This window comes from Nelumbo lutea, chromosome 1 (genome assembly GCF_056320005.1).
Source record: "Nelumbo lutea isolate HS-2025 chromosome 1, American lotus-T2T, whole genome shotgun sequence".
Lineage (NCBI taxonomy): Eukaryota > Viridiplantae > Streptophyta > Magnoliopsida > Proteales > Nelumbonaceae > Nelumbo > Nelumbo lutea.
Window position 1 is genome coordinate 44,603,431 of NC_142684.1, and position 22,296 is coordinate 44,625,726.

The window sequence follows — 22,296 nt, forward strand, 5'->3', positions numbered from 1 at the left end:
TTACAAATTCCTTAAACTGTTCAGTGACCTTTTTCTCTAACTATTGTGTGATTCAGGATCTGGCCTCGGGGAGGACGATTGGTAGGGGACGTATGGTTGATGGACTCTATATGCTGGAGAATACGACTGGCCTTCATGTTACAGAGTCTATGAGTCAGTTCAAAAAGAGTAAATGAATTTGTGGCATTGTCGTCTGGGTCATTTGTCTTTTGAGTCCTTGAAAGTTGTTTTCCCAGAACTGTGTAAGTCTGTGTCTGTTTCTAATTTTTCTTGTCAAACGTGTCAGTTAAGCAAGCATTGTAGAACTCAATTTCCTCAAAGAAATAGTAAATCTGAGTTTCCTTTTTCAGTAGATGGTCTTCACCCAATTTCAGACCGAAATCCAAATATTTCAATCAGACAATGCAAAAGAATTTTTTCATAGTGACCTCACGGAGTTCTTTGCTTCACATGGCTCACTTCATCGGAGCTCTTGTGCCCGCACGCCACAACAAAACGGTGTGGCTGAACAAAAGAACCGACACCTTCTTGAAGTGGCACAGGGTTTACTACTCCACGTGAACGTTCCAAAACGATTTTGGCTTGAGGTCGTCCTTTGTTCTACATACCTCATTAACCGAATGCCCTCTCATTGGTTAGAATACAAAGCCCCACATCAAATTCTCTTTCCTAAGGCCCCTCTTCTTTCTATTCCTCCTCGTGTTTTTGGTTGTCGGTGCTTTGTCCAAAACCTATCTCCCACCCGGGGGAAATTGGACTCTTGTGCTATCCCATGCATATTTCTTGGCTACTCATTCTCTCAGAAAGGGTATCGTTGCTTTGATCCTGTTTCTCAGAAATTCTATGTCTCCATGGATGTTACCTTTTTTGAAGATGAGCCATTCTTTCCTGTTTCTCCTCAAGGGGAGTGTAGGCATGAGGAGAAACTGGTTCAACTGCCTCCTTTTCCTACTCCTCCTTCTCCCCCTTCTCCTTCTGATCCTCCACCTTTCCGTGTTTTTTCTCGTCGTCGTAAAGGCCAATCAGGTTCAAGTGCTGTGGAGAATCCAGAAGTCGTACCTCAAATGCCATCAAATTCCTTGGGGGAAAATCATACTCACTAGGTAACTTGACTCCCAACCTCCCTGTTGCTAATGATCTTGACCTTCCCATTACCCACAAGAAAGGTGTTAGGTCGTGCACCACTAAACACCCCATTTCCAACTTTGTTTCCTATGAGAAAATCTCACCTTCATTTCGTGCTTTTCTTACCTCCATTGACAGTATCCCTATTCCCAAGAATGTGGCAAAAGCTCTCTCAGTACCAGAATGGACGAAGGCCATGAAGGAAGAAATTGATGCTCTTCATAAGAATGGCACGTGGGAACTTGTTGATCTCCCTAAGGGAAAGGATCCAGTTGGATGTAAATGGGTGTTCACTGTTAAGCATGGGGCTGATGGAACCGTGGAGAGGTATAAAGCTCGTTTAGTGGCGAAGGGTTTTACTCAAGTATATGGGGTGGATTATGCTGAAACTTTTGCCCCTGTTGCCAAAATGAACTCTATTAGAGTCCTTTTTTCTCTTGCTGCCAATCTGAATTGGGATCTACATCAGCTTGACATCAAGAATGCCTTCTTGAATGGTGACCTTGAAGAGGAAGTTTATATGGTTCAACCCCCCGATTTTTTGGCTCAAGGAAGTGAAAAAAAGGTATGCAAGTTGAAGAAGTCTTTATATGGGCTGAAGCAATCTCCAAGAGCTTGGTTTAACAAATTTCATACTGCAGTTCAGCAGAGGGGATACAAGCAATGTCAGTCAGATCACACACTGTTTGTAAAAAGAGTAGAAGGTAAAATGGCTGCCCTAATAGTATATGTGGATGACATAATTGTTACTGGTGACTGGAAGGATGAAATTCAAAGTTTGAAGGACTTCCTTGCCACTCAGTTCGAAGTGAAAGATCTAGGACCCGCCAAATACTTCCTTGGAATTGAGGTTGCCCGATCAAAAAAGGGTATTTTCATCTCCCAAAGGAAATATGTCCTAGATTTTCTTAAGGACACTGGAAAGATTGGGGCTAAACCAGCTGACTCTCCCATTGACCCCAACCACAAGTTAAGTGACAACCAAGGTGAACCTCTTAAGGATGTAAAGCAATTTTAGAGGCTTGTAGGGAGACTGTCGTACCTCTCTATGACTCGTCCAGACATAGCATATGCTGTTGGTGTCCTCAGCCAGTTCATGCATGCACCTCGGTCCACTCATCTTGAAGCAGCGGAGAGAATACTACGGTATCTTAAGAAGTTCCCGGGTGCTGGCTTATTATTCCAGAAACATGGACATTTGAGAATTGAAATTTACACAGATGCGGATTGGGTTGGATCTCAAAGTGACAGAAGGTCTACTAGTGATTACTGCACCTTTGTAGGAGGGAACCTTGTTACTTGGAGGAGTAAGAAGCAAACCGTGGTAGTTAGATCCAGTGCTGAAGCTGAGTACCGTGCAATGGCACACGGAGTAGCCGAAGGTATGTGGACAAAGAATTTATTGGGAGAGTTGGGTTTTCCAATTGATAAACCCATAACTCTACTCTGTGACAACAAGGCAGCTATAAGTATCGCTGCCAACCCGGTACTACATGATAGAACAAAGCACATTGAAGTTGACAAGCACTTTATCAGAGAGAAAATCATCACAGGCGAAGTACGCACTCCATACATCAGCTCTGAAGACCAACTAGCAAACATCTTTACAAAAGGGCTAAACCATTCCAGACACTAAGGTCTCTGTGACAAGTGGGCATGATTGATATCTATGCCCCAACTTAAGGGGGAGTGTTGACAGGTGTTTTATATGTACTGTACACAGGTTTAGTACCCGTAGGGGTATTTTTGTAATTTTGTAGACATATTGTGTTGTACGGCCAGTATAGTATAAATACAATGCTTCACTCGACTAAAGCAATTTTTTTTAGGCCTCAACTCAGTTGCCTCTTCTTCTTCTTCTTCTTCTTCTTCTTCTTCTTCTTCTCCTTCTTCTCCTGCTCAACAGTCACCAATGCATTTCTTCATGGTACTTTAGAGAAAACCACTTACATGAAACCTCCACCTAGATATTATACCGACCCAACACTTGGTATGTCGTCTCAAGAAATCACTATATGGATTGAAGCAAGCTCTTTGTGCTTGGTTTGAGTGTTTTATCATGCTCTTTTGGAAGTTCGTTATTACCAAAGTGCCCATGATACATCTCTTTTTCTTCATTATGATGAACATGGTCTAACTATTTTTCTTGTTTATGTGGATGATATTCTCATCACAAGTGATGATATTTAAGGGATTCAACAACTCAAATTATTACTCTAACGTTCCTTCAAAATGAATGATCTAGGTACTATGACCTATTTTCTCAGTTTGGAGGTACAATCTTCTCTAAGTAGTCATTTTGTGAATCAAAGAAAATACACTACAGAGTTAATTCAGTTAGCCCAACTCACAGATTCCGCACAAGTTGACACTCCTATGAAACTCAATGTGAAGCTATCTCTTGATGTAGAACTCTTACAGGATCCTACTATGTTTTGTAGGCTGATTGGGAGTCTTATTTACCTCACTATGACTCACCCGAATATTGCTCATGCTGTTCAGGTGGTTAGCCAGTTTGTATTTGCTCCTAGACATCCTCAACACATTGTGGTTCATGGATTACTTGGAATCTCCATGGAACTCTTGATCGCGAATTACTTTTCCCTTCTTCATCTTCAATCCATCCCCATGCATTTTCTGATTCTAACTGGACAAGGTGTCCCAGATACGCATCAATCTAATACTGGGTGGTGTATCTTCCTTGGTGACTCACTTATTTCATGGAAGTGTAAGAAGAAAACTACTATGTCCAAATCTTCTAGTGAAATTGAGTATATGTTGCATGGGTGAACTCATTTAGTTGAGAGGTCTTCTTCAAGAACTTACACTTTCCCCTCAGTGCCCCTACACCATTATATGCCAATAATACAAGTGCTATCCACATTGATTCCAATCCAATTTTTCATGAGTGAACCAAAGACATTGAGGGTGATTGTCATTTCATTTGTGATCAATTTGTAGCAAGGACAATCACACTGCCACACATTTCATCTGATCTTCAACTTGATATCTTCACTAAAGCCATTCCTTGTGTGCACCATGAGTTCCGTGTGGGCAAACTGATGTTGTTACCACATCAGTTTGAGGGGGAGTTTAGATAGGGGTTGTATTCTATTGTTATTTCATTCTTGTTTTCTTCTTGTATTAGCAGGTCTCATTGTATTATAGTAGAATGTATATAAGCTACCTTGAAATATGCCCACATAATAAGGGCATTTATGCAATTGTACATAACTTTTACCCCATTCAATAAAGCATGTTCTTTGGGGGTGGAAGCAATAATTTGCTAAACCCTCCCAAACTCTTCTTCTACTTTCTTGCATACCTAAAACCATAGATGAATGAGAATGCAGGTTCATGTCTGAGAGAGGCAGATATGTGCAAAAGATGCCAGAGGTTAGGTCCATATCAAATCAATACAATTTATCAATCAATACAAAGAATGCCAGGACAAACATTGGATTATGGCCTTTTTACTAATACATGTTGACGATCAATATAATTTCATGTTATTGATCAAAAGAAAATGAAAAAGAGCTAAATAATTCTTCTTAAGGCCAAGCCAATCAAAACATTCAATTTTCAATCTGGGCCTCTATGGTTCCAAAATATAGGTAGGATTTGGTCCAGCCAAGATTAGATACAGTTGCATGCAAAACATCAGCAAGCAAATGAAATTTTAGTCAATTATTGAATGAAAAAAACTATTAGAGAAAATCATAAAACTGAAATCAATATGTCAAAGCACCTATGAGGTACATGATCCAAAGAAGGTTGCACACGCTCTAAAGAAACAACTTCTCCAAAGTCTGCCTTGAATTTGTTTACTACTCGAACTACTTCAGCAGCAGGTCTCTGCCATGTTAAAAAAGTCACAATCAGTTTGAAAAGCATTTGCAAAATAGATCATCATCTAAGACTTAAAACCAACTATATGGGGTCAGCTACATGAATTCTGTTTCACCATTCTGTTCTGTTTAGTGTCAGATCCATTGTTTAATTATTAGTGCTTAAATCATTTCTTACTACTTCAACCTATCCTTTTTGGTTTTTTTCTTTTTTTTTTTTTTTTTTGATAAAGAACCTGTCCTTTTTGGTTGGCCCCTAGCCATTCTAGCCGCTTCAATTTGAAACAGATCACTTCTTCTTACAGGTGGTGTAGGTGGTGTTTCATGCATGAGACCAAACCATCTTAGTCAAATTAATCTCATTTTATCACCTATTGGAGCTACTCCTAAGTTCCTTCAAATGAAAAATGTAACTCCTAAACCAGGATTGCACTCTATGACAAGAAGTGCTGGAAAATGAAAACCATCTCTTTATCTACAGAAAATTAAGCACCCTGTCGCTGTCATAGACACATAAATATAATAGGCCATCTAAACAATGCCAAATATCAGCATATTGAGGCCACACCGTCTTACACATTGTTGTCTATTATCTGATATAAATGTTTGTTCAGATTCAGTACTTTCACATTTCAGTCTTGCATTAACAACTGAGATTTACCGGTTACAGGTCTCTATACCTTCTCCCTAAGAGGTACTAATCTTCTTTAGAGGAGTTGGTGTATTGTTAGGGATGTGGAGCGAGGTGTTGTTTTATTTGGGTATGTCTAAGTGATGCCTTATCACCTTTCTTCTTTTTTACGAAATTTCTATTTACTATCAACAAAGCGAGAAAGGGAGAGAGAGAGAGTATCAGTCCCTATTTTTCTTGCAGTTTTCTTGTATGAATTTTGCTCCTCCTAGTGGGGTTTTGTGCATAGGGAGCAGTGAAGCACCATACTCAGTCACGATTCAGTACTTTCACATTTCAGTCTTGCATTAGCAACTGAGATTTACCAGTTACAGTTCTCTATGCCTTCTCCCTAAGAGGTACTAATCTTCTTTAGAGGAGTTGGTGTATTGTTAGGGATGTGGAGCGAGGTGTTATTTTATTTGGGTATGTCTAAGTGATGCCTTATCACCTTTCTTCTTTTTTACGAAATTTCTATTTACTATCAACGAAGCGAGAAAGGGAGAGAGAGAGAGAGAGTAACAGTCCCTATTTTTCTTGCAGTTTTCTCGTATGAATTTTGCTCCTCCTAGTGGGGTTTTGTGCATAGGGAGCAGTGAAGCACCATACTCAGTCACGATCCAGAGTAATATAACAACGTTCGCCAAGAAGATTTTCCAACACAACAATTGTTTTGTAAATAACGGAAGCGAGCCCTCTAATTTCCATTGATCAACGTTCACTTCAGAATGCAACAATATCATACTAAAGCATAAAATAGGAGAAGTATTAAAAACTAAACTAACATCAAACAACTAATACGCAAAAATAGAAATCCATTAAAGACAAAAAAGAATGGTTCAATGACGGAAAGAAACATTAATTAGTACCTTGTAAACACACTCGGAGAGAACCATGCAGCAGAGAATGTCCTGCAAATCAGAGACAGATTCTGCCTTGACAGCATGACAGAGATCCTGAAGTTGTCTCTTCCGCCTCTCATACTCCTCCTGCAGTTTCTTCTTCTCATCCCTATCGTTCTTCCATGGCCATCTCAACTGGGGTGGCCACTGAACCTTGGGAATTCTCCTTTTCTGATCTCTGATCCATGATTCCACCCTACTTTGCAGAGCTTCCATCATCCATAAAGATATCGAGACACTGACTCAAACAAAAACCCTAGTTTCAGATCAAACGGGAGAAGAATCCGTCTTCACTAGCGGTTTATTTGGATTTATCAAATGGAGGGAAGATGTTATCAGCGAAGCATATTCGGTGGCATCAGATACTATGATAAAGGAAGAAGAAGAGTAAGGAACAAAGCCGCTTCTATTTTTTCTTCCATTTTTTCTCCCTCTTTGCCCTTTTCCCTGTGGGTAGATTACCGAATTCCGTTACGTAACCCAACTGACACTTCCCACTCGTCCCAAAGCGTAACTAGTAACACCAGATCTGCTCCTCACTGATCGCTCTTTAACACCGATCTCATAGCATGCCCCAGCCGCACATCGAGAACATCTCCTGGTGGAATATGCTTGAGGTCTGTGTTATGAATAAATCTCAATTCAGAGACCAATTCAATATGCTCCCAACAGATACTCTTAACACTATCCCAACAAGTCATTACATGCAGTCGCATATTGGGAAGATTTTCCCGATGTACGACTACAATGTTTCTTGGGACAGAGTCCGGATTTCTGTCCACGAAAACTCTGTTCATGTTTGCCCAGCAATCACACATGGAGAATATTTCATCATCATTATGCAGGGGAGATGTTCCCAATTCAAGGGGGTAGTGTGTTGTGAACATGGGTAGAATTCTGTGGGCTGGAGATGTGACCAGCACAAAAAGTAACAAGTAGCTTAATAGAAAATATTCAAATCAAATAGCTGAAAATGAAAATTGGTTACAATATAAGTATAGCTTCTAGGTTAAATTTCTCAAACTACCCTTATGGTTTAGTTAGTTATTACCCTTATTGTTTACATATTTTCTTAATGTACCCCTAAGTTTTCGGATAATCGATATTATCTTTAAGGGGACATTCTTTTTCTGGATTTTGAGAGGGGGAAAGTTGGTCAATGGGATTTTGATTCCCATTGACCAAGAATCCCATGTTCTTTTTTCAGATTTATATGGGGATTAGGAAAAATTTATTTTCCTAGGTGGGTAAATAAATTTTCCACCTTGGGGAAAAATGGGACAAAAATGCCCCTTGTAATAATGGATTTTTATGACTAAAATAGTCTTTGCCTTATTTACATGGGAAATAAAAGAACATGGGTAAATGCACCCGGGTAAGTAACTTATCGAAAAGTAAATGGGGCTTAAATACTAATAGAAAAATATTAAATGTTGAATTTGTCCTTCATTATTCCTTAAATTTTCAAAATATGCCAACATTGGCACTAAATCCAAAGGATAAATAACGACTATTGGTGTTATAATGGTGTGAATACAGGTGATCGATGTCAAAAACCATGGATCAGAATCACCACTTGTACCACTGGTACCCTTTTATAATATCAAGTCTCTGTAACTGTAAATCCCGGTGGGAGAAAATCAGCTTGTTCCCAGTGGGGGACTACAAATGAAAAATGGAAACCATAACCCTAAACCTATCTCCCGATTATAGTGTCTTTTCTACAGCCAAAAATTGATCAAAAGAATATGATAAAACCAAAACAAGATCTGGATCTTTCTCATAGGTTCATGGCTATCAGAACCATTTGACTCCGGAGAGATGGGCGGAACCAGAGGTGGCAATTTCCTCTACCACTCATGTCTCCTGTAACTCCCCTACTTGCTCTATTGTCCGCTCTTCTCTCTCGTCTTCCAATATTTGTGCCATAGCTTGCTGCCCATTATAAACCATTGAAACTTATTAGAGGGAGATTCAAATTTTCAATAATCTCTCTCCTCCCTCTCTTGTCTTTTGTCTTTTCTCTTCCCACCCTTGAGTGCATGGGAAAACTCATTGTCCCACATTGCTTGGGAAAAGAGGGGAAGTTGAGTATATTTGTAGTTTTGCTCTCTCTATGGGTAGGGACCCATAAGAGGAGAGTACTATAAATATTCCATGCATGTAAGGGGGGTTGGGGATGCTTTTCACACATAAGTGCCGAGCCAAGCTGAACTGAGTTGGGTCGGGGCGTGGGTACGGGTGCATGTGTGTGTGTGTGTATACATCTGTGTCCATTCAGGTCTGAGACCAATCTATAAAAGGGATGTTGGTCCACCTAGTTTTCACACAACATTTTTCGACAATCTTTTTCTTTGTCTCCTTTGTATTCTAAGCATCATCTTTCATGTGGTTTGTGGAGGTCTAATATGTGAGTGCACACCTACCAGAAGCCTATGGGCTATTTTATCTTGGCAATCGATTTGCGATCACCCGGCTGCATCATAGGGGGCAAATGCAGTTTTAAGGAGAGTGACCAAGTGGCACGACTCAACCCTCCTTCTCCCTGCAATTCCTAGCTCCAAGCTTCTGCAACAACATCACACCACTGCAAGTTCAGTTAGAAAGCGATTACCGATAAGTTCCATTCTACCTCTTTATTATTTTTACAACAATCTTAAAATCGCATTTATGGAACATATCTCTGCTAACCCCTTCATGAGGAACCAGATACTATCAACAGTTCCCGGTTTCTCTAAGATTGAACTCTTCAATGGAACCAACTATAAGTGTTGGAGACAACGTCTACTGTTTGCCTTAGAGCAGTTAGGGGTAGCCTTTGCCTTGACCGAACTAAACCCACTAAACATGGAGGAACCAGCCCATTCTGTTGTTGCAAAACGCTGGACTACAACCGACCACCTCTACACCAACCATATCCTAAACTACTTGTCCAATGAACTGTATAATGTTTATTCTTCCTACAATTATGCCTATGAAATCTAGAATGCATTGGACAATAAGTATGCTCTGAAAAATGCCATAATAAGAAGTATGTAATTGCCAACTTCCTGCACTCAAGGTTCAAAGTATCGATACGATACGAGTTTCGGTCGTATCGTGTCGGTACTTAGAAACGACCAAAACTTTATTTTTTTTAGTTTTTTTTCACATTTTGGTTTTTTGGGAAGCTTTTAGCATATTTTTTATTATTAAAAAAATTGGGGGTCTGAAACACCTGGAAACAGGCATTTCGGACAGTATCTTTTTCAAAAGATACGATACGATACGCCCCGGACGTATTGTATCAATACTTTGAACCATGCTTGCACTTCACCATGAAAGAAGACATGGATGTGTCTGCCCAAATAGATGAGTTCCAGGTTCTTATGGGGGAACTATCAAAAGAAGGCATGGTACTGCCAGATGAATTCATTGTTGATTCTCTCATATAAAAGCTGCCACATACATGAAATGATTTCAAGACTAGTATGAAACATAAGAGAAAGGACACTACTTTGGACCAAATAGTGGTCCAAATAAGATAAAGGAAAAGAACAAAAAGAAAGATGAGGACCAGTTTTCCAAAACCAGTCTGGTGGAGGAAAAGACTGCAAAACTTGAATGTGAAAAATGATCAAAAAATCAAGAAGCAACAAAAGAAAGGAAATTGTTATGTATGTGGCAAACTAGGACATTACAAGAAGGACTATTGGTACCGAAAGAAGGACTCTGGGAAACCAAAAGTCAATTTGATTGAGGATGTGATCGTAGCCATGGTAACTACGGTAAACTTAGTTGATAAGCCAAAGGAGTGGGTATTGGACACAGGTGCTACCAAGCACATTTGTGGGGAATGCAGTTCCTTCTATGAGTATACAACTCAGACTGAAGGAGAGCAAGTCTTCATGGGAAACTCACAAACTTCAAAGGTCATTGGCAAAGGAAAGGTTCTCTTGAAACTGACTTCAAGAAAAGTCCTAATGCTGAATGATGTACTGCATGTGCCGGAGATCCAACGGAACTTGGTATCAAGAGCACTCCTCAACAAAGTACGACTGAAACTCACATTTGAAGCAGAGCTTGAACCCGATATGATACTATATACTAAATAATAAAATATATATTTTATTTAATATATATATATGCAATATTTTTTCTTTGTTCTTTTTTTTTCAACTAATAGTGAAATGTTTATTACTTTTGAGTTTTGAAGGTTTTTAGTAAAAATAACACTTTTTATTGAATAAAAAAGGAAAATCAATTTTTTGGCCAAGCTCAGGCTCGGGCCCGAGCTTTGGGCTTTACATGAGAGTTAGGCTCGGGCTCAAGACCTAGGCCCGATGGTCAGGTCAGGCTTGGGCTCGGGCTTGAATGTATTCTGTTGATACATAGACAAAGCTAGGCTCGAACCCGGCCTGGCCTGGCCCACGAACAGGTCTAGTTATCACCCTGCTTGCTTCGGATGCGACTAGATAGAAACTACCCGCTTATGCGGAGTCCATCTTTGGGCGTAAAACCACCTCCAAACCAGTTTGCTAACTTAAATATCGGAGTGCCCATCCTGGGTAAAACAACCCGAACACTCTGATTACCTCTCTCTTACAGCTCAACCAAGCGACCTACTCAGTCCGGCATCGAATCAATTATCTGCCAATAGGGAGCACCAGCTCGTGCTACATCATGAACAATTAAAATCTCTATCATAAGAAAAAAGACTCGATCTTTAATCAAGTTTGCGGTTTTCACCATACTGATATGAGATGATAAATATAAAATAAATTTCTGAAAATAAACAGCCAAACCGTCAAGAACTCATTGCAAGAGTCAAGGAACTTAAATAGGATGAACTCCTAAGAATTGAATAAAAAGAATGACACATTGATTTCGAGTGCACATCGAATAGCTGAGCCAATGGCTCTGCTGGCATGGTGTTGTTTGTAAGTGCTAATATAAAATTGTTTATGCAGTAGGAATTCACCATATCAAACTAAAGGAAGCATTGATGCAGAATGGCAGGCAGTGATTAAAGCTCGATAGCAGCTCAAGATCACAACATAAAGAAGGTAAGTAATGTCACAGGTGTAGAAATCATTGTAACATAACCAGCTTGCAGATGGTAAAAAATGGTTAGTAAAGTCCATGCTAGAATGAAGAATCTATTTTTAATCTATTTAGAGGAAGAGAACCAACCAACCAACAAACAAACCTTCTCAATGAAATCTTACCCATGGGTGGGCCTCAAAGTTTTGAAAACACCTTTATATAAGTTGAAAGTGATAATAGAGTGGGCACTCAAATCCCTTTATTTTCCCAATTTTTTAAAAACCAACGCAGATCTGGAACCATTCTGAACAGCCACTGGTTTCCGGGTTGACAGTTTAACCGTCCAGTTGAAATAAATGACCTGTTTAAAAAAAATTAAAAGTAAAAAAATGGATCGATAGTTTGACCATCCGGGTCAATGGGTCATTGACCTATTTAACAGTTTTTTAATAGACTAGGTTTGGATTAAATGAAACTAGTTGCCTGAATAGTTCTCGGGCTAAATGATTTTTCCTGAGTCCTGTCATGTCATTATTTTGGTCCATTTTAAGTGCAAATGTTTAAAGGAATAGACTTCAGTTTCTTCAACAAGTGAAAAAAAGTTGAACTTAAGAAGAGTTGTAATGTTAGGCAATCAATTTTGTTGATTTTCATTGGTTTTTAACATCATTGAATATGCACCATCCAAGGTATTACCCACATCATCGTAATCATATCATTTCCTATTATGATGTTAGGCACCTTTTAACTTTTGTGTTGTGTTTATTTGCACTGGTGCAAGTACATGATACTGAGTGCAAATTACAGGTTCCTTTCATTTCAAGTTTTTGTGTTTTTATCTGTTTGGGAGAAGAATAATTGAAAGTAAAACAATATAGTCCTCACTTTTACACTTTATATGAAGATGAAAGAAGGTAAAATGATGCTAGTGAGTGCAACTGCAAACGAGACAAAAGGTAAAAAATTTGTATCAGACAAAAATACAAATGATAGTTACAAATGCATACAAGTGAAGACTGAATGACGGAGCCTTGGCATTTTACATAAACTTTCTTGTATGTAGTTTTTCTTTCCAAAGTTATGTTTTTTTTTTCTAATGTTGTGTTTGGTTATTTAATAGAAATTAAGAGAGAAATAGAAAGTTGAGGAAAAGTTCTTGAGGAATTTTGTGTAAATACTTAAGAGGTTCCCCTCATCAACATTCTATTTCTCTCTTATTTTCTTTCAAATCAAACATAACCTGCCTCACATGATTATTTTATTTCCCTTCTTCAACTTTCTATTTCTTTCTTTCATATCTTCTTTCAAACCAAACATAACTTGCCTCGGATGATTATTTTATTTCCCTCTTCAACTTTCTATTTCTTTCATATCTTCTTTCAAACCAAACATAACTTGCCTCGGATGATTATTTTATTTCCCTCTTCAACTTTCTATTTCTTTCATATCTTCTTTCAAACCAAACATAGCCTGACTCTGATGATTATTGTACTATCTACCACTCTTACCAAACCCCAAAAATAGAAGCAACCAAGTATCAACCACTCCACAATGTCCGGAAAGGGCCTTTAGTTAGTTCTTGTGCTAGAACATGTAGGTTCAAGATTTGTCATCCAAGCAGTGATCTTGGGTTCCCAAATTATATGAAATTCCTACAAAACAACATTTTCAAATAGAGAAAAAATAAAAAACAGTAAGCAGGTATCAACCACTCCCCAATGTCTTTAAACTTGTACGATTCACAACTGACCCACTTCGAGTTGAGCTTGGTTGTTGAGACCTGGTTAAACACCAAGCCCAAGCCTAGCTCTATAATAAAGTTGGGCTAATGGGGTTAAGTTGGGTGGTTGTGGTCCTCAATGTTTAAATTAGCTAGCTTTTGAAAGCCCATCAGGCCCAACTATTCAATCCTTGGGAATTTTTAAGCAGTTGGGGGTTTTACTATTTCCTCAGTAAACCCTCTTTTATATCTCCTTACTCATAAAAATTACATTAAATGTTATAATTTATGGAAAGAGTATAAATGCAAATACATACAAAATGCAAGATTTTGCACTCCACTAATTAATTGTATTTGTACTCCTTCCAGACTGGAAAGAGTGCAAAATACAAATATGTGCAGACATATTTACATTTGACTATTTCCACTCTACCCAAGCCTTAGGAGCGAAAGCAGTAGGTGACAAAATGAGGAATTAGGTGGATAGATATTTTTGTTGCATGCAAAGAAGACGTTTCACAAATTACAACACTGGTGAGTAAGGCTTTTAAAGCCAAACTGGACAAGGAACTGTTTAGGGGTTTGGTTCCCGGATCGAATGGTCTGATAATTTGAATCAAATGGATGTCTTGTTCTGATAAAAAATAAAAAACGACTAAAAACTATTGGGCGGTTCGAACAACCAATTTAACGGTTTTTGGCTGAAAGATGATTTTGAGATAAAAATAGAACCGATCAAATAACCGGTTCCCGGATTTTCTGGTCCGATTTTGAAAACATCGCTGCTGAGGAAAAGCGGCCTATTGGAAGTTGACAGGTCTAGTCCAGAAAGAAAAGCTAGAAGCGATCTAGTTGAAATGGTCAGACCTCCAAGCCATAAATTAATACCGACCGCTTCAGATTCTTGTTTGGTTCTCGAATCTCGATTGAAACAATGATTAAAAGGATGCTTTGCTATGAATGAATATGTATTATGTAATGCAGCACCAACAATATAATCTTGTTGGTGAAGTGTCATTCTTAAGTTCATGTTGCGATAAATGATAATGGTTCCTAAAGAAAAAGCCATTATTGCCAGTGACATGCAATTGCTTTATGCATGGCTCCTTCTCTATTGCTTTGTTGCCAAGTCTCTGGATGCGAAACACCTTTTTCCTTGTATATTGCAAACTTCATTGGTAGGGTTATCTTGTTGTTCAACTACCTTCCTTTTGATTCAAGTTAATTTCATATGGTAATGAAATTGAAGAAGTGGATGAAGAATTCACCTCCAGAGGTTATATATACGGAACCAATTTAGTATACATTGTCATTCATTCCCACTAGGGGTGCAATTTGAATAGGTTCTACCTGAATTTGGTCTGACCCAACCCAAACTAGGGCTCTAATCAGATTAGTTTGGATCGGATTAGCAAAATTCAAATCCGATCCAAAATCTAATTCGATTTGAGTTTGAATCCTAACAGACAGATTCAGATTTAATCCAATTATGTTTTAATTTTTTAATACAAAAAAATTAAAAAATTAATTATTTTTTTTAACTTTTATGTTTATAATATATTAATATAAATATAACATACAAAATTTATTATATATATATTCATATATAATATATAAAATATATTTTTTTATTATATATATATTAAAATCAATAAATATTTTAATATAACCATATCAAATGGGCTTAAATATGAATTAGATCTAATTATTGATCAGATATAGATTGTAAAATCTATATCCGATCTAATACATAAATACATCATCCAAATCATAGATGATATCGGATGTCGAATCGGCCTCGGATTTTTGGGTATCATTCACAGGCCATCTTGGATCCAATAAATAATCAATTGGAGTACGAGTAGGCTCTAACCAAACCCATTTTTACATCTGAGATTAATTTTCATGATGCATTTATTGCAATTCTAAGAGTTTTACCTCATGGGTAGCAACAATCTGATCTGCATATAGTGGCCATTTATTCCCGAAAATAAATTTCCGCTACAAAATCTAGAAGCCCATTTGTTATTGTAGTTTTCTGTTTTAAATTTTAAAAATTGTATGTTGCCAAGAAAGATGAGTTTTGTTTTAATCTAGAAATAAATTGCCATCTTAGAGGGTGTTCTACAACGTAAATGCTTTCATTTGCATTTTTCAAATTCCCACATCAGAAAAAAAAAAAACAAAAACAAAAATAAAAACCATGTTTTGGAACTGTGTTTCTGTTTTGAGAAATAAAGGCAAATTGGTTTTGTTTCAAAAAAAAAAACCCATTAAAACAAAAAGAAATGTTGGAATATAGATATTGCAATTATGAAAGACGATGAGATATATTGTTTAATTTACAAAATTTACAACAAATACATGGTTTTCAAACTAGAAGTTTAAAAGTAAGCATTTTAGTTTTAATTTTAAAAATAGATAACACATTTGCAACCAGAAACATGTTTTCCATGTTTTTATTTTAACTAACAACTTGTTTTCAAACCACATGGTTTTAATTTATTTTGGAATTCACAAGAAAAAATAAATCTCATTTAAGAACACCCCTTCATGGAATCCACATTTTATATAATTTATTCACTTGTTGAGCATATATTCCGATTGATTTTGATCCTTCCAAAAAACAGGACTCAAATTTTGAGAAGGGAAAATCACATTGCATTTGACCATTTCTTGAGAAAACTAATGAACATGCTAGTTGTTAGAAAAACTAATGATCAGTACTCAAAGTGTCATGGTTGTTTAATGCTGAGCTCACAAATTTTAACATGATGAATCAATCTAAATCTATCTATACTACTATAAAAAGGGTAAATAGTTCTCTATGATTTTTGGATCTTTTTATTAAAATATCTTTTTTTTTTTTTAATTTGGTCCCTCTCTATTATGAGAATAAAAGTTATAATTTGAATATTACTTTTTAATGAATTTCAATCCCTCATTAAGTCATATATTTAAGGCATTAACTCTCATTCTCTCTCATTGAATCCTATATTTATGATATTTGTGTCTGTCATCATTAAATTCCAACAACTAACTAAATGAATACTGATACTAATAATATAAAACCTATATTTTAAAATCAACTATCAACAAAACTGGTTTTCCTAAGTGTCAAATTAGTAGTTATACCATTTGGGTCAAACAAATGAACAAATGATACCACAATTAAATACTAAAAATTTAGAAATAGATAAAAATACATAAATTAAAAATTAGAAAATTTTATATTCATTTTTAATATTATGTATTTGTCATATATATTAAACAAAAACATGTATGATAAAAAAAAAGTAATTTTATTAATAATGGAAATGGAATGCAATATCTAAAACTAATTCATAAATGAGACAACTTTCCTCCTTGAGTGGTGGGTCAATAGTTCAACCATTCAAATCAATGTATCAACCCATGATGTCATAGTAATATAATATTTTTTTGAAAGTGGAAAAAATTAGACTCATCTCTAACATTATATTAATTTATATGAAAAGATGAGTGTGAGAAATATGAATTACTTATATTAATAGTGTAATGAAATACAAAATTTAAAATATAGAAATACAAAAAATTAGTAGAAAATTTGGCAATATCTAATATTACATAGCCTTTATATTAAAGAAAATAAGTGTGATAAATAAGAATTATTTTTACTGATGGTGGAAATGGAATACAAAAAATAAAATTTTCTTGAAAAAGGAAAATGTAGTTTTTCATTCAAGGAATGGTTTAGAAATTCAATAGTCTAGGTTAACCCATGGTAGAAGTCACCTAAATAATAAAAAATTAAAAAATAGATAATGTAAGAGGACTCACCTAAATATCACTATGGACTGACGACTAAAGCAACATGAATTGAATCCGCAGATTAAATAAAATAGAGACAAACACTTAACCCATGGAAACAAGATAAAAGAGAAGACAAAGTAAAGATTTACTAAAAATTACCCCACGAAGACAAAAATCATGGAAAAAGATGACTATGATGACAATTATGACTGTTAAAACATGCTCCCTAAGCATGACACATGATAGGAGTTTGTGAACATGGAACGAAAAGAATCTGCTCCATGAATCACAAACCAACACGTATCACCATCCTAACGGCCTCAAGATCCACACTAATAACAAATGAGCAAGATTTCTATAATCCTCCATAAACACATGCGAAGCGACTCCCCTCTCCACCTATAAAATGGACATTACCATCTCTTGAGTTCCTAATAACCTTTTCATGTCTTTCTAAACCCGTCCTTATTATCCTTTTCTCTATGCTTCATGTTTACATTTCTAGAGCCAAGACCACCTTCACTACACCAACCTTACAAACAAAAATAATAAAAGCTATAAAAACAATAAAAGTTTATAGAAAAAGTAAGAATCATCCTTGATGTATATATTCATAACATTATATAAAAAAGAATTGCTTTTATTTATAATGAAAATTGAATAAAAATTTAAAATTTACATAAAGATAAATCCCTTTCCTGTGTTATGTCAAATGGGACAACTCATGGCATCATAATTAAAAAATTAAATATTAGAAAACTATAAAAGATTATAGAAGAAATAAAAAAACAATTAGATATAACTTTGATAAAATTATTGTTATTACAATTATTATTGTCTAAAATTGTTGCGTGCAATGCGCATACACATTTACTAACATATAAGAAACAAGGAAAATTTAAAAAATCAACAGTCAAGTCCAAGTCCATTAATTGACATCATGGTGAGTGGTAAATTTACTAAAATGTCCATTCATGAATTGAGTAGCTAAGAGAATAAATTAGTAAAATGATAAAAATGGACATGGTTAATGTGCAAATTGAAATGTTGCTTCAATTAATGTCATGTTCATTCAACTATGAAATAGAAAATGGGAGGAGGGTTAAAACCCTTTTCAAATAAACTTCATAGCAAAATACTTTTCTTTATTTTGTATAACTAGTAAATATGCACATAAATTGCATATAACAATTTCAGATAACAATGATAATCTCAATAACCTTGTAGAACCCATAAAAAAAAAAGATAGTAATCAAATCAGATGTTCTAGTGGATTAAAATTTTGTATTTCATTTTCATTGTTAATAAAAATACTTATTATCTATCATATTTATTTTTGTTTAATATGATAAATATATAATATCGAATATATGTGTAGTATATAGATTTGGGTACTATAGGAATTGCAATCCTTGGGTCATAATAAACACCGACACTTTTGATGTGAAGTATTGAATCACCACCATAGTGCATAACACAACTAATCTTGCAATTTCGTTATCACGCACTTGATTCTGCGATTGAATACATCATTGCAATGTTTGCCAACGTTGCAATGATATCCTACCTATGCACCAAGGATTAAAACATTGATATGATATGCCCGATACAAGGCGTATCGTACCGGTATCAGGCTGAACCAATACGAGATACACTACGCCTGTAGGTGTATCCTGCCAATCGTGCATATCGACGTGTACTGCATAGTATCAATTGATACGCGCCAATACAGAATCATATGGACCATGGTTTCAACTAATGATGCAACATCTCATAATAAAAAAAACAAGAATAGCGTGACTAGAATTTCATAAACTTAATGTTTACATGCAAATAAACAACATACATTTATTGTTTATAAAATCCATAATTAAACAACATACATTTATTGTTTATAAAATCCATAATTAAACAACATACATTTATTAAACTTTTATTAAACTCATGACATCATAATTAAACAACAAGAATAACTTTTATTAAACTTAACGTTTACATGCAAATAAAAAACAACATACATTTATTTTCAAAAACTTCAATTATAAATTAAAAGGAACAATATACAAAATTAGTATTTTATAAATAAATGGAATAAATAATTTATAAAATCCATAAATATATATCAAAAATGAATTTTAATTTAAAAAATTTATACAAATAAAATATTCATAATAGAATAATTATTTTAATACTTAAATTTTATAAACTTTCATATGGTATATAACTTAAATTTTTAGAAATTATTAATTAATATTTTAATTTACATTATATAACAATGTATTTATTATTTACAAAAATAAAAGTATTGTTTACAAAGTATTTGAAAATATAATATAAATTGAATCTGTCAAATCCATTAATCTTCATTTTATATAAAAAATACTTTTTAACTTTGAAAATTTATAAAAATAAAATATTAAAAATGGAATAATTATTTTAGTAATTAAAATTTATGAATTTTCATATGATATGCATTTTCAAAATTATAATAGGTTTGATATATTTTAAGTTAAGATTATATATTTTTCTAAATTATTAATTGATATTTTAATTTACATTTTATAATAACATATTTATCATTTACATAAATATAAATATTATTTATCAAACATTCAAGAATTAATTTTTTAGTTGAGTTTTTGTTAATGTTAAAAATAAAACTAGAAATATAGAAAAAATGATATAATAATTCAAATATAATAGTTCCATATGCTTTTTGTCTTACAATTTAATAGATAATAATTTAATATTGGCTTTTTGCATATATTAATTTGTAAAAATCTATATAATATTTGCCTTGGACTCTTGATTGATGCATTATTAATAAAATTGTATAATATCTACATGTCTTACAATATTAATTATAATATATTTCTTCATATGTGTATATATATAAATATATTGTTCATGTCATGGTTGAGCTGGTCCTAAGAGACACGTGGCCTCCCAATCACCGCCTAGCCACGTCGGCCTAGCTTGGCTGCATTGGCATAGCTTGGCCGAGCTACGCTATTATTGTGGTCCCCCATCTTATCCTTTCAGCCACATCAGCTACACGATACACGGATGAGCACAACTATGGATAAAGAGGAGTAAGGAAGACGACTTGTTGGGGAATGGGACTTTATCTCGAATACCTCGGTGGCTAACCTCATCCCGACAACCTCGGAAGCCCAATTCGACCAGGACATGAATCTTTGGCTATAAAAAGGTACTCCATGCTCAAGGTAAGGGATCCAACTTCTGACACCCATTCTGCTACTTAGCTTGGACCAGCATTCTTATAGCTTGGCCCGACCACCTACCACCTCATACTAACTTGAGCGTTAGAGTACTTACCCGGGGATAACTCCTCAGGCCTCTGACATCTCCTCTCTTGATCGCAGGTCTTCAAGCACGACCTCGTCCTTGTAGCACGGCCCCACCCTACCAGCAAGGACTATTTGGTTGCTCTCCTCAGTTCGTGCACCACCTCGGATTGAGTAGCATCAGATTGGTGCCATCTGTGGGAAACACACAAAAAACCTTTCTCGAAAATCCTTCCTTCCTCACCGCACAATCAAGAAAGTGATCAAGATGCCCAAGAACCAGCCCGAACGATCAACAGGTCGATCTCCATCTCGGGAGTCTCGGCACCGCAGCCCTTTGCATCAAAAAATTCCATGGCCTCTAGCCACGGTTGATCCTATGCAATTTTGAGCAATGCAAGAGAAGGTCGACAAGATCTTTGAAATGTTGCAGAACCTTGGATCCGTGGCACCGCCCAACAAGACTATCCCCCCTCATGCTCCGGCGCGTACAAAGGATGATCCTCACCTCGAGGACCCCAAAGCGCGCCAGGCGGACAAGGGTGTAGCACGGTTCAACCAAGAAAAGCAAGATACAACAAGAAGGTTTGCCCCCTCCATTCGCTCTCATAGCTGGGTGCACCAAACCACACAGATCCCCACCAAAGAAAGTCTCGGCAGACGAACGTTGCCTCGCGTGGTCTTCGTTGTCGAGTCTAGCTCCATGAAAGATCGCACCATGTGCTCTACGAAGGAAAGAGCAATGGACACCGCAGCCTTGAACCATAGGGATAACGAGATTCGGGAACTCCGACAGTGCTTGGAAGAGTTGGAGCGCAACCAAGGCCAGAGAAGCATGGCGCCGGTTGTAGATCAACCCGCACAACTAGTTACGCCAACTGCCAAGGAACCACATTTCACTTAGGAGATTGTGGACGAGGTACCTCCCACAAGATGGCGGGCACCTCAGCTTGATAAGTACAACAGAAAATCTAATCCCCCCGACTACATTGAGGCACTGAAGGCTTAGCTAATGTTGCATGGATCTTCCGAATGTGCAAAGCACTAGTGGCCACCCTCACAGGTCCAACCCTAACATGGTATTCCTCTTTGCCTCCATGCTCAATAGCGTCGTGGGAGCAGTTGGAAACTCAGTTCTGTGCACAGTTCACGGCAAGTCAAAAGCACTGGAAGACCTTGGCCAACCTCATGTAGGTATGACGGAGGAAAGCTGAATCTCTCAGGGACTAGTTGGCGAGATTCAACAAAGAAGCACTACAGGTCAGGAACCTAAACTAGTCCATGGTTGTCACCGCTATTCAACACGGTTTTTGCCCATTGCCATTCAACTTCTCCATCTTCAAGAACCCTCCACAAACCTTGGCTACATTGATGAGCCACGCGCAGAAGTATATCAACGTAGAAGAGGTGCAAACACAGCTGTGAGACGAGGAAGAGAAGCCTGAAAAGAAGAGGAGAAATACTGAGTAGCGGAAGTCAGAAAGATCAGACCGGGGCACATGACCGAGCTACATGACCACACTACACGACTGAGCTACACGACCGCGCTAGACAACCACGCTACATGACCGAGCTACACGACCGCGCTACCCGACCAAGCTACACAACCAAGCAACATGACCACACAACACATATGTAGCTCGGTGCAACTCACTGACTCGGCTGATCTCCAAACGGCTCGAGCCCACAATGCATAGCTCGGCAACGTATTGCCGACCAACTTGATTCGGTTGCCCATGGGCTGAGCCTAAAGCGGAGAAGAACACCCCCACCCATCAAGGCCTGAGGACGGTCATTAAAATCCTCTCACCTACTGACTAATAGTTGGTCATAGCTAGCCGAGCAATGGCTAGACCTCGAAGGGCCCCAAAGACTCCCGAGACCGGAAACTGAGCATTCCAAAGAT

At 36.6% G+C, this 22,296-nt stretch overlaps 1 protein-coding gene across 1 annotated transcript in view; it reads right to left on the reverse strand.

Moving 5' to 3' along the window:
- LOC148874475 (lipase class 3 family protein) overlaps positions 1 to 7,070 on the reverse strand; it is an 82,974-nt gene extending 75,904 nt beyond the window's left edge. Inside the window, exons 1-2 of the mRNA XM_088965313.1 lie at positions 6,513 to 7,070; positions 4,874 to 4,980 (exon numbers count right to left, since the gene is read on the reverse strand). Coding sequence (XP_088821439.1) covers positions 4,874 to 4,980; positions 6,513 to 6,764 — 359 coding nt within the window. The 5' untranslated portion in view covers positions 6,765 to 7,070. The remainder of the gene's footprint in view (positions 1 to 4,873; positions 4,981 to 6,512) is intronic.
- Positions 7,071 to 22,296: the final 15,226 nt, after the last annotated feature.